This window comes from Myripristis murdjan, chromosome 9, assembly GCF_902150065.1.
Source record: "Myripristis murdjan chromosome 9, fMyrMur1.1, whole genome shotgun sequence".
In the NCBI taxonomy this organism is placed as follows: Eukaryota; Metazoa; Chordata; class Actinopteri; order Holocentriformes; family Holocentridae; genus Myripristis; species Myripristis murdjan.
Window position 1 is genome coordinate 1544386 of NC_043988.1, and position 13248 is coordinate 1557633.

The following is a 13248-nucleotide window of genomic DNA, read 5'->3' on the forward strand; positions in this document are numbered from 1 at the left end:
ATTTTTTTCTTTTCTTTTTTAGTTTCTTGCCAAATTTCGGCTCATTTTTGCTAATTTGCTCGTCATTTCTTCCCCATGTTTTTCAGAGAAATGCAGTGTATTTTCTCAGGCTCCAGATGGTGAAATGAAAGGCCTCTGAATGAAGCCTCAGACGCCTTTCACAAGCATTTACAGAAAAAAGTCAAACAAAAAATAAAATAACAACAATTAAAAAAATCAGTGGGGATGAGGCAGGCTCAGCGACTCATGAGAGTGGATGAATGAACTAACAATTTGTAGTTGGGACAGGTGCAGTGGAGGGCTGTGCCCTGCACCTGTCCCAACTACACCTGCACTGCACCTGTAGTGTGTGAGACAGCTCTTAAAACTCTACATTGTGTTTTAGGAGATTTTCCTACTGGTCCGCATAGCCATTCAGTGATGAGAACATGACCACCAAAATCATCCTGGTGTTCCCAGTAGATCACTGCCCCATGCTAACTGTTTAGCATACAGCATGCTGAGTAACACCAGGCTTCATGTAAAACATTCTCATTTTATATTGGCAAGTGCAAATTGTTGAAGCAAGTTGATTTGTTCCTCTTGTTTGATTATTGGAAAGAAATGACAGATTTATTTAGGCTAGACTATTTGGGGAATGCAGGATGAACTGATTTGTCATGAGGGTTATTTACTGTAAGACAGGAAATGGACAGGGAGTTTTTCCTCTGAAATTCCTGTGTTTTTACTCACTCTGGAGGTGAGTGACTGTGAATGGTGGTGTGCTGTCTGTGTGAGGTTCCCCACCATAAATCTCCTCTGCCCTCACACACAGCTTGGCCACTTCTCACCTCCATAAACTGTACGCTCATGTTGGTGTGGGGCAGAGACAGAGAGCACAGGAAACTCTCCTGGGCCTTGCTCTGTGAGTTGATATAGACATTAGGGGGCCCTTGTGTTTTATGATAATGTAGGTCCAAAAGATGAAACCTGAAAAAAATGTACTAGTTCTTTTTATTTTCATTTTATTTATTTGTGCAATTTTCTTGTAATTTTTAAAACAAATATGGGGCTAATTTTGTGGGGTTTTTTTTTTTTTTTTTTTGGGTGGGACATGTAATTTTTTTTTTTTTTTTTTTTTTTTTGCTTTTTTTCGGCGATTTTCTTCTTTTTTCCTATATTTGCTTTTTTGTGATTCATTTCAATTTTCTTGTAACTTTTTACAAATTTCTTGCTAACTTGCTAATTGTTATTTTGTATTAATCTGCTCAGGCCAAAGGAGATTAAACAGACGAGGCACCAGGAGGAAAGCCATCACACATGCTGTAATTGCAAAAATGTGATTTAGGGGAAATGCAATATAAACTATGTATCTTTCTGAGGAAACCCCCTCCACTGAGCATTATCCCTGACAGACAGACAGACAGACAGACAGACAGACAGTGTCTTCACTGTGCTCTGTGTGTGGCTGGCTGGGCTGCAGCTCCATGTCCGCCCTCTGTCCAGTTCTCTCTATTGTTTGGCGGCTTTTAATGAAAGCAGCAGCCAGCCACCGAGGAATGTGAGGCTGCCGAGCTGCTGTCTGCAGTCTCTCACACGCTAGTTTACATATTTGCATGTTATTTGAATGGAGTGAAGCAAGGAGCTCTGTCTCGCCCCCCACTCCCACACCCCACACCCCTACCCCCACTGTGTGTTTAATTAAACTTTGGGACGTTCCGATCACAGCAGGTTGGAGTTAAGCCTGACACGGGACTTAGGCCCTGTCGAGGGGGCAGTGTGTGTGTGTGTGTGTGTGTGTGTGCGTGTGTGTATGTGTGTGTGTGTGTGTGTGTGTGTGTGTGTGTGTATGTGTGTGGGTGGGTGGGTGGGGGGTTAAAGCCTCAGCCCAGCTGCCACTGGGGGGCTCCGCCATCGCTGACCAGTGAGGTGTTGAAACAGTAGGATAAGTACACCCCTCCTCCCCTCCCCCCTCCGCTCCCAAAGGTGGGGGCGGCAGGAGAGGTTGTGGTTGAGGGCTGCTGAGCCCGGTGCACACATGACAATCCTGGACTGGACCCCCGGGCCAGCTGCTCTGCACGGGACAGGTGAGGAGAGCGTGCACCCAGAGCCAGCCTGCAGATGCTGATGATCTGCAGCTCAACCCTCTGAAACCTGAAGGAAATCCACTTCATTTCTTTCAAAAATATGTGAAAGACTGCTACCTGGGCATATTTTTTGGAAAGCACAGACTCACAATTTTCCCATATTTAAAAAAAAAAAAAAGAATTTTATATATTTAAAAAAAAAAAAAATTAATATTTAAAAAAATGACTTTTGACTTTTTCTTTTACTTGACTTTTTCTTACTTTTGTCCTGCCAAACTGTTTTTTTAATCTTTAAACTTTTCTTTCTTTCTTTCTTTCTTTCTTTTTTTTTTTTACATTTTGTTGTCAGTTGAGTCTCAATCCTTACTTCCATTCATTCCACCTTTAATTTGACATAGTGCACCTTTAAAAATGAACACTATACCAGTGTTTTTATCAGGCCCCGCCTATTAGAGTTGATTAATCTCATGAGTTTTGAATACCTGTCAACTTCCTACAGCACGTGTCCTCTCCTGTTGAAGTGCCCTTGAGCAAGATGCTCACCTGTCAATCAGGCATTCATTGTATATAGCCCTGTGTTACAGACTACAGTGTGGATACCGGACCCGAGCCCATCAGGAGTTGTCAGGCCTGGTTCTGTATCTATATCTATATCTGTATCTGTATGTGTAATTCCAACAGCATTTCCACTGTTTAATGTTCACTTTTTTCACTTTTATTTTGTAATTTGCTTTGGCAATGTAATCACCTGTTTCCCCTATCAACAAAGCCCCTTTGAACTGAACTGAACTGAAGAGCAAGAGAGAGAGAGAGAGTGAGAGAGAGAGAGAGAGAGAGAGAGAGAGAGAGAGAGAGAGACCCTGCGTTCCAAATCACATACTTATACTTTTTACTTTTAGTATGTACTGCAGCTGCCCTTACAAAGTATGTAGTGTAGTATGCAGTATGCATGCGTATGCATACTATTGGGACACACTACATACATCGTCCCTGACCTCTGCCCCTCTTGCTCACTTCCTCCTCCGTCCGTAGCGCCACATTTGAATGTTCTTGTCAAAATGGCGGTGCTGTTTCACACTGCACTGTCCTCTGTCATATTTATTATCTTCTGTCTTCCTGTCTCTGCTGCTGTCACTGAGCCAGGTGAGTGCGACATGTGTGTCGTGTTGTCTTCCGTATGTGGGCGTGGCTTGCACAAGCAGCTCAGTCAGTGCGAAGTACCTTCCACTGCGCAAAGGATTGTGGGTCAGAATGGCCAGAGAAGCATACTGACATCCATACTGCGAAATCTGACCGGATGTAATAGAACATCCTGGTACTCTTGGCATACTGCATCTGACATACTATGTATTGGGACATACTAATTCTTTTTTTTTTTTTTTGCCTGTTAAATAGTATTGTAGTATGGGTAGTGGAATGCAGGGAGAGAGAGAGAGAGATTTCTAAGAAGGACAGAGCATGTGAACCAATGGTCAAAGGAGTCCAATCCAATGGCTCCGCCCCATGTTTTCCCCCCATCACTCTCTGCTGTGATTACTCTACTCTCCTCGAGCCCAGCTTGGTCCCCAGAGGACTCCAGCACACTTGAGCACACACACTCCCAGTGTCCCAGTGCCCAGGCATGGAGCTGCTGCTCACTTAAACTTTGAACAGACTGGATGGACTGGTCCCATACGCTGGATGGGGAACCTGCGGACTGACAGCATCGTGCTACTCTGACCTGAAATCTCAGCAGCCGACTTTGCCATGGAGTTTGAAGGAGTTTGGTCCAAGGACCACAGGACATTGCTGATTGCCGTGATGATGTTCAAACTGGGTAGGGCTGCTTGTCATCTTCTACCAGTGTAGTGGAGGATAGTGCAGAATTAGAGTTTATACTCCTTTTTGCAGGCTGGAATCACTCTAAATGTAATAAACATAATAGAAAGTAATGGTCTTTTAAGAGGGAAACGCATAAGGGCATGTTTTCCTCAATGCATGATTGATTGTACGCACCTTTTTATTTACCACCACATGCTTGTGTGTGGAGTGAGTGTACTGTGTATGAGTGTGTCTGAATCTGCGTCTAGTCTGTTTACATGTGCATGCATGTGTGTGAGGCCACTGTGAAGGGTTTTATTACAACTGTAGTAGCAATAGTTGAACTTTCTCATGAGTTTTCAATGGACAGCCAAATACAAGAATGGGAAAAGCCTCAAAACGTCAGCCTGTTGATCTCACTGCAAAATATGAAATCCGACTTTGAAAATTTAATTTGTCTGTCGTATATTTTATTGATTTATTGGGTCAGTATTTTAGCATCAAGTAATCTGATCAGTGGAATATGTGGGAATCTAATGATTTGATCAATACTATCCTTAATTCAAACTGTGTCAGTAATGAGTTAATTCAGGAGGATGTAAGTGGCTGGTGTTATTCTGACTCCCTGAGGTGTCGAAAGTGTGATGAAACTTCAGGATTATTGTGTGTGTGTGTGTGTGTGTGTGTGTGTGTGGTAGGGTGGTTGACCCCACCACCTAATGAAAACCTCTTGACCCATTTTTCCCGCGACCCTCATTTCTGGGAAGCGTCTGAGCCTCGTTTAAATGCAGGACGGCAGGGATTGGCTGCATGACATTGTTAAAGATCTCCATGGCGACGGGCTGAGCGTCCGGCTGCACTGCTGCACTGCTTTTTGTCTCAACTTTGAATGGAGGGAGCAGTGGGTATTAAGGAGCGTGGCAAGAGACTTAGCACTCTGCGCTACTATGGTTTAAAAGAAAAAAACAAAAACCCTAAACAGAGGGGATCTAATGATTCTTTCGCATTAATCATCACAGGCTGATGATTCAAAAAACTGAGGAGGAAAAGGCTGCTTAAAATGCAGTATAAAACATTTTGGCCATGTTTGCCATGTAAGTCCACTGTGCCTAAGACTAAACCACCTGCTTTTTAAGGAAAAAGATTAAAATTAAGCAGACAGAGAGCAGCTGTGACTAATGTGGAAGGGATAAATTCAAATGATTTTTGTTCATAGGAATACAAGGAAACAAAACAAACATTTAGAGGGATGTGGGTTTCAGGGTAACAGATTCTAAAGCTGTATGTACCTCTCCTGTACTCAAGCCAAAACAAGCTAATTTCTACGGACAATAGTTCAAAACCTGGGCAGGATCGTCCTCCCCGTATAGCCCAGCCTCCTCGGAGAGCTGTTAAATCACTGCCAACTCCAGATGACTCATCACAACAAAGAGCAGTGGATTTGGGAAAAGAAAGGCCAACCAGCTTAAAGGATAACAGCTATGCCTTTAGCTTGTTGTGGAAAACTAACTAACTAACTAACTAAATTCAAAACAGCATTCAGTGGCCTTTTGTATGTTTAGACTAATATCTGCAAAATGTACACTTCACATCTGTGTTCATCCTTTCCCAGAGCAAGCAGTCATATATTAGAATTACTACATCATGTTTCCTCCCTATTTCCAGCCACTGGTTTCTATTCATTCCACCACAATATGAAAATGAACTTTCAGACACTTCAAACTTTCTTCACACCAGTATTCCATCACTGTAATAAAGTCGTCCACATTCATTTTCCTAAAAGCAGCAGCTCTGTTGTGTTTTGATGACTTGACATTAGGAGAGGTAAAAGTCTTTCTGCTAGAAAACAGTCCCAGGGAAACGTTTGCTTTCCACAGCCAATTATCAGTTTGTGGTTTATCAATGATAACCAAAAATTCAATTTGAAAATGCAGGGATTAAGATTATATGTTGTTAAATAATTAGCAAATTGGTTCGTTGCAATGTTAGAATGTGGGCAAATTGTTGTAAATGGACCAAATCACTGGTAAGGTCCTTTAAAGGATGCATCATTTTTAACCCGTCTGTGGGGCAACATACATACACCACATATGTTAACATGCTTTGCCTTATGCATATGTCCCCAGCCAGGCTCAAGGATGAGTCAGAAATGGCAGATTCTTTGTCGGCACTTACAAAAGAGACAATGGGAAGTCGGCGTACAGCAGTGATTGATTCAGCGAGGATTTGCGCATTTTTGTGTACAAAGCAAGGCAGCCACCTGCTGAGCAGCCTTTAGAGCACGGAGCTGAGCCCAGACAGAACTGCCAGTCTCTCGTGGTGATTCAATAAAATTCCTCTGGGCTCAACTTGTGTGTTAGCCAGGGGCTTCCCTTCTCTGTGATTCATAGTGTTGCTGCTTCCTCTGCCTGTAGCATGACTTTCTGCCGTCGTCTGACTGGGGGCAAACCCTTTCTTTCCTCCCTCTCTCCGGGCCCTTTACACCGGGAAGGCATGAAAATACATCCAGTTCAGTTTCAGAGTATCTCGATCATGTGGTGCATGTGGTAACAATGTGCCTGCAGGTGCTTTAAGAAGTCTCAATTTAAGGCCTTTAGGGATTAAGATGTCATAAATTTATAAGTTTATTAGTGGTCTTCAGTCGTTTCATCATGCAATAACAGTCTCAGATTAATACAGAACATGATTAATAGAACAATCTACATCATGAATGCTATGCTAATTTTTTTTTTTTTTTTTTTTTGGAATTCTACCCATTTACAGTTTCACAGCTTTCAGTAGCTATGTCTTGACAGCTTTTTTTTTTTCTTTAGTTTGTTTTTCGAATAGATATTATAAGATATTAGCACACCTTGAATTTTGCTTTCTGGAACTGGCAGATGCCCTGAATATGAGATGCTCACTTACTAACCAAATCAAAGACTGACAAAACAACACCAACTTTTGTATGTACTCCCTCCCTCCCTGCCATCAGCAGTACTGACATGGCTCTCCTAAAGTAAACTCCTCTTGAAGAGACACGATAGAGTCTCTGGACAGCGTCGGGGGTTAGATTTCGACATCCCTCTACCTGTGAATACACTGTGATGAGTCGCTGCCTCTGCTCAGTGTTATTGTTGGTTTTGCGAGGCTGGTACCTCCCGGTGCCAGAGATCAGCCCCGTCTGGCCGTAACCATGATCTATGAACTGCTTTGTGACATGATGGGTGATATAAGCCTTCTGGAATGTGTCAGGGGTTGATTGGGTCTGGAAGGAGGGGGTGGAGACCAGGAGACCCACGCTGGTTTTGCCTGTCTGGCCTTATCTGTAAGACTCACAGCAGTACAGGTAGTGCAGGCCTCACTGCACGGCTGTGATGTATTTAACCTCTTTTTGTCATGGGAAGATCTGGGAAGATCTGGGATTTTGTTTCCAAAGAAGGCCTCGCTGATAAAGGAGAGAACAGTCATAAGTAACATATGATCTCACAGAAAGTGAGAGAGAAAGCAAGCGAGGTAGAAGGGAGATACAAGCGGGGGTGGGAGTGTGGTGGATCACTGGGGAATCCCACAGCTCTGGTTCTTGATGCGGTTGTGTTCAGGATTCTTGAAACCAAGGTGCTAAGTTGCAAAGTCACCTCCTGTGTTCCAGTTTGAAGTAGAACATTTGTGTCATGGTCATTTGCAACTTCTGTTTTGCTGGTATGTGACCCAGCACAACATCAAGAAGCTCATTATATATATGTGTATATATATATATATATATATATATATATATATATATATATATATATATACACACACACATTAGTCCAGCACCACTTTTCTGTAGGCCCTTTTTGGAGCCTCTGTATTCTTTCAGTCTTTGAAGTTGTTGATCCTTTGGTCCTGGGTTCTCACAGACCCAGACTTCACGAACTCTTCAGCAGTTTACTTTTTCTAGATCTTCTTTCCAGCTTTTTCTAAAATGCAGGAGATGTCCAGACTGAAAGCAATAGTTCTGCTTCTTCGGCAGACCGCTCCATACTCTATGATTTCTCCATGATCTCCATCTTTCCCTGTAGAATAATATGCCCACTTTTATTGTCCTACTTGTCCTACTATTTTTTAGACCAGGGAAATTCTGTTTTTTTTTTTTTTTTTTTTTTTTTTTTTAGATAGATAGATTTTTGGTTCAAGCAGGAAACCAACTTCTTGGGTTCTGAACCAATTAATTTTTGGTCCAAAAGGTCAGAACAGTTCAAAATTAGGTCTGTGAACCAGAGTGGATCCAGTATTTTGTTGGTCACAAAGGCCTAAGTTTGACACAGTTTTTAAATCTGACCTTATCTGACCTAACACTTCTCCAAAAGACAATGACCTCACAGGTTGGAGCAGGACAATAACGGGGGAGAAAGAGCAAACGAGCAAACCATTACCATTAGACCAGTTAAATAAAAAAAAAAAAAAAAAATCATAATTTTCTCAAGTGAAAAAGTGCACAAGCCAAAATCTGCAGCAACAGTTAACACTTGTTAGCAGCATTCAGATTGAAACAGAGGCAGCACAAACAACAGCTTGCCACTTCCCAGGATCAATCAGGTGACAGCAAGCATCAAGGTGCTGGGAGGAGACGAGAGACTGACGAAAGCCTGTGAGAGGGGGAGGTTTGGTGTACTGCAGATAAGGAAGTGACAGCAGAGCATGCATGTGAGAGGAACTGGGAGTGTTTAAGCGGGTTCAGTGGGAAATGAAGCAGGTAGGTGTTATATGGTAGATTGAAACGGATTATTGAATGTTGAGCCCCTCTCACACATGCAGACCTTTCCTAAAATGTTCAGGAACTCAGGGATGGATATTCAGGGAAATCTATACCGCTAACTTCTATCCTCAAGACCTAATAACATTTTGGGGAAAATACCAGCAAGGCTGTGTTGCAAATTAAAGTGGTAACATTACAAGGAAGGGTGTGTAAAGATTTATGTCTGTCTGACCAAAGACGCTTTCACGTGGAGCGAACAAATCAGTCACAATACACAAAACACTGATGACACATTTGAATCCACAACTTTGTTCACATCCTTACAAGTTCTTCTCTTTTTCAAGAGTGGACAGAAACTGGACAGATTCAGACAGATCCTCAGACAGAGTATGTCCTCATATGAATTGATAGGCAGCTGTCTGGAACAATTAGGCATGCTGTAGTGTATGAGAAAATAAAATAATAAATAAGGAATTCTATGTGAGCATGGCATAATGAGGCAAGCCTTAAAGTCCCTTGCCCCACCTGTTCCATTGCCATAACATGTGTGAAAAGGCACAAAACGGAAATGTGCCTGAACGTTGCTGCATGTGCGAATATGCAAGAAGGACAGAGGATGTTTTATTGCTGTAAAGCTCCTTGAGGCAAATTTGTAGTTTGTGATATTGGATGATACGAATTAAATTGACTTGATTTGACTAGACTTCTTTTTATTTCTGTGCCTCACAGTACATGGGTGGTCACAGAGGGTTTTGTCAAGATTTGATCCCTGGTCATCAGGGACTCTTGTGGATGCACTAGCTCAGTGTACACAGGTTACCCCTAGTACATCATGTAGCTTGAAAAAAAAAAAAAAAAAAAAAAAACAAACTCCTGTCGTAGATTGTGTGTATATTGTAAACCTAGAGAGCAAATAAAAATCTATCTATCTATCTATCTATCTATCTATCTATCTGTCTATCTATCTATCTATCTATCTATCTGTCTATCTAAACTGCTGTATTTGTTTGGTGGGATTGCAGGTTTGGTGGTTTCTGATTTTAGATGAGCTCACCTTTAATTAATGAAGTCAAAAGTGCAACTTTTAGTATACACTGCAAAAACGCAAAATCTTACCAAGATTATTTGTCTTATTTCAAGTCAAAAATGCCTTATTTCTAGTCAAAATATCTCATTACACTTAAAATAAGACATGATCACCTCAGAAGTAAATTGTTCACTTGTTTCAAGTGAAAATTCACTTGAAACAAGTGAAAATTTGCTTGTTTCATTGGCAAAATTTGCCAGTTGGAAAAAGTGAAAATTCACTTGAAATAAGTGAAAATTAGCTAGAAACAAGAAACAAATTTTGCCAATGAAACAAGCAAATTTTCACTTGTTTCAAGTGAATTTTCACTTGAAACAAGAGACAATTGTCTAAAAACAAGTTACTTCTGAGGTGATCATGTCTTATTTTAAGTGTAATGAGATATTTTGACTAGTAATAAGACATTTTTGACTTGAAATAAGACAAATAATCTTGGTTAGATTTTGCGTTTTTGCAGTGTAGCGTGTATTCTTCTTATTCTTCTCCTTATTATGTTTTTTTCATTTTTTTTTTTTTTTAGCTAGTTGTGATGTTCATGTCAGCTCTGAGTCTTATCTGCCTGCGTTAGCAACTCACCCAATGGCGACCAGCCAACATGGTGTTCATCTCTACAGTATAAATGGAGAAATCTCTGTCTGTATGCGTGTCTGTGGCTCGATTATCTCAACGGCTGTATGTCCCATTGACTTCAAACTTGGTGTGGAGCCTCTGCACTGCTGTGTCGAGTGTGAGCATTTATGGTTCAGTAGCTGCAAAGATTGGTTTTATAATGGTATTATTAACGTTATGTTTCCAGGCTGCTAAACTCAAATGCAAGGGCAGTGCAACACCCAGGCAGTCTACAGCGCACACACACTGCAGTTTCCATACACAAGTATATTTCTCCGCTGTCAATGAAATAAACAGGAAATAAAAAGTGCTGTTTCACCAATTGTGCTGCAGCGGCAAGTTTCTCCAACAGCCACAGTCACACACTGTCATTACATACCACCACAATGCACAGCTGTACGGCTCTTTATACCGTCCATATAATTAATTCAGCACATGGACCTGTAAAGCGATATCTCAGAAATGCATGGATGTTTTGTTTGTAGCAGTCATATCAACATGTAACATTACAAAGTGTGTCAGAATAAAATTAAAAAATGTTAACATTAAATGTTAATGTTAAAAAATGTTGACTCTGACTTACTGTACATTAAAAGTACGATAAAATTAATCACACAAAGTAATTAATCAGTGTTACCTCAATGAATGGGCCTTTGATTGACATTTTACAAATTTCTCTGTAAATAGCAAAAAAAAAAAAAAAAAAAAAAAAAATCACCTGGTCTGAAGAGTGTGTGAGGTGCACACATTCTGGTATTATAAATACCAGTTTATGTGAGGGAAATGGCATAGGCCTGTGCGTATTTTTACTGTATGCATCATTTATGCATCTGGTGTGGCTCATTTTAATAGAGAGATTTTTTTTTTTTTTTTATCATTCCAACCAGTCAGGAAGATCTAAGATAGTTGGTAGGATTTCTCATTAATGTGTGTGAGTGTGCTGCTGCTCCTGACTGTGTAGTAAGGGTGTGAACAGATCTCCAGTCAGTTTTTAGCAGGATGTCAGTGTTCACCAATCACTGTCACCATATGCCAGGCCTGAGCATCTACACAAGCTTAAGGTGGGCTGAGTTTCCAGCACCAACAATTAAATCAGTGAGGATAATGAACACAGAAATGTTTCACCCAGACTAAAAATAACGTACACCTAAATAGTGCAGTCTAAACTATCCTTGCTTTTCCCCAACATTCACATTTGTGCTTTGTGCAAACACTTTGGGGGGCTTTAAATGCTTTGGTTTCATGGCCGCACCTGGCAGAGATACAGCAGTGTTGCATTTGAACTCATTTCATAAATACTTTGATGTGTCATTTTTAGCATACGCTAAACTGCAATGTTTGTCCGTAGTTGAGCCTTTGTTAAAACACTTATACATTAAAATTAGCCATCTATTGATTATAATTATTAGGCTATTCATGACATTATTATTATTAGTAGTAATAGTAGTAGCAGCACCAGCATCACCAGCAATATTGGCAAGAGTGGTAGTGAAAATGGTATAGTAGTATGTTGTGATTTGAAACAGTACAAATGCCACACTGCACCTGTCTGTATCAGGCTGATGCAACATGGACCAAGGTGTGTACAGCAGTGAATGAAACTTTCATTGACGGAACTGACAGCTGCTGACTTGGTGGTATAATAAGTTTACTCTTCACACCATCTGCTCTGAGCTTTAAGCCCAGTGGAGAGAGGGGCTTTTTACTCCTCATTAGCAGATTGGTTTCTAAGCACCTCTAAAGGTCAAAGTTACAGGTTGCCCACTGCATAAGCCAGAGGGCTTTCTCGTTTTTATCACATGTCGGTGTTGCGTAGTCGGGTTTAGGCAACAAAACCGCTTGGGTTAAGGTTAGGGAAGAGTTAGGTTTAGTCAAAGTCAAAGTGCCTTTATTGTCATTATATTGTGAACAATACAACAAAATTAAAAGTGCCGCTCTGTCGGGTGCTACGGGTAACACAACACAACAATTCTCAAAATAAAAGATAAATAAATAAAAATACATACCGTATTTCACCAATTCATCGCCTGGCCGCAAATAGCCGCCTGGTTCTTATAAACGCCTGGGGTCTGTACCCATTTTGCGTATTAAACGCCCACCTGAATAACCACCGGGGCGATTATTTGCATTATATTGAGGTAAACCCAAAATAAGGCTATTCACCTTATTTTTGCAGAAGTAAACAGTTAGCTGCACAATAACTGTGCAGCACTTCCGTTTTCTGTCAAAATAAGAGTGCTAGCTAACGTTAGAAAAAAGGGTGTACCGTAATCATAAAGTGACTGACTGTAAATATGTTGGACAGTAACTGTCATCACAATAATGGCCTGGTGCAGGTCTGTGCAAAAATAAATAAAGGCCTGCAGCCAGTAGCCGCCTGGTTCTTTTAAACGCCCAGGGTCCAAGTTGATTTTGTGTATTAAATGCCCGGGCGATTAATTGGTGAAATACGGTAAATAAATATAAAAACAGGCAACAAAACCGCTTGGTTAAGGTTAGAGAAAGGTTAAGTTTAGGCACCAAAAGCACTTTGTTATGGTTTAGGAGACGTTAGGTTTGTGCATAAAACCCACTTGGTTAAGGTCAGCGAAAGGTGAGGTTTAGGGATACAAAAGGCACTTGGTTAAGGTTATAGGAGAAGTAATGTTTAGAAATAATGGAATGTGGCAGTCTCATATGTGTGATTATTTCTTGCTCTTTACACTACATCACCATCCTCCACGTCTCATACAGATGCCAGAGGTTGCTTTTGACTTTTAATCGGTGCCTTTTGCATCTGTATCAGACACTGAAGGGCATGAGCAAGCCGTGGTATTTGACAGCCCGCTACCTACCACAATGTTCTAGGTACCTAGAACATTATAAAGTAGGTGTTTCAGCCAAATCTCAAAATTTTAAAATCGAGTGATTTCAATGTAGCAAAATCTACCACTTACTACCACTGTGATTTGCAAAATGGTTTGTTG

At 40.9% G+C, this 13248-nt stretch overlaps 1 protein-coding gene across 1 annotated transcript in view; it reads left to right on the top strand.

Annotated features, from left to right (window-relative positions):
- The first annotated feature begins 3812 nt into the window (after positions 1 to 3812).
- The window catches only part of LOC115365853 (protein crumbs homolog 1), a 29139-nt gene continuing 19703 nt past the window's right edge, over positions 3813 to 13248 (top strand). The window contains exon 1 of the mRNA XM_030061049.1: positions 3813 to 3882. Coding sequence (XP_029916909.1) covers positions 3813 to 3882 — 70 coding nt within the window. The remainder of the gene's footprint in view (positions 3883 to 13248) is intronic.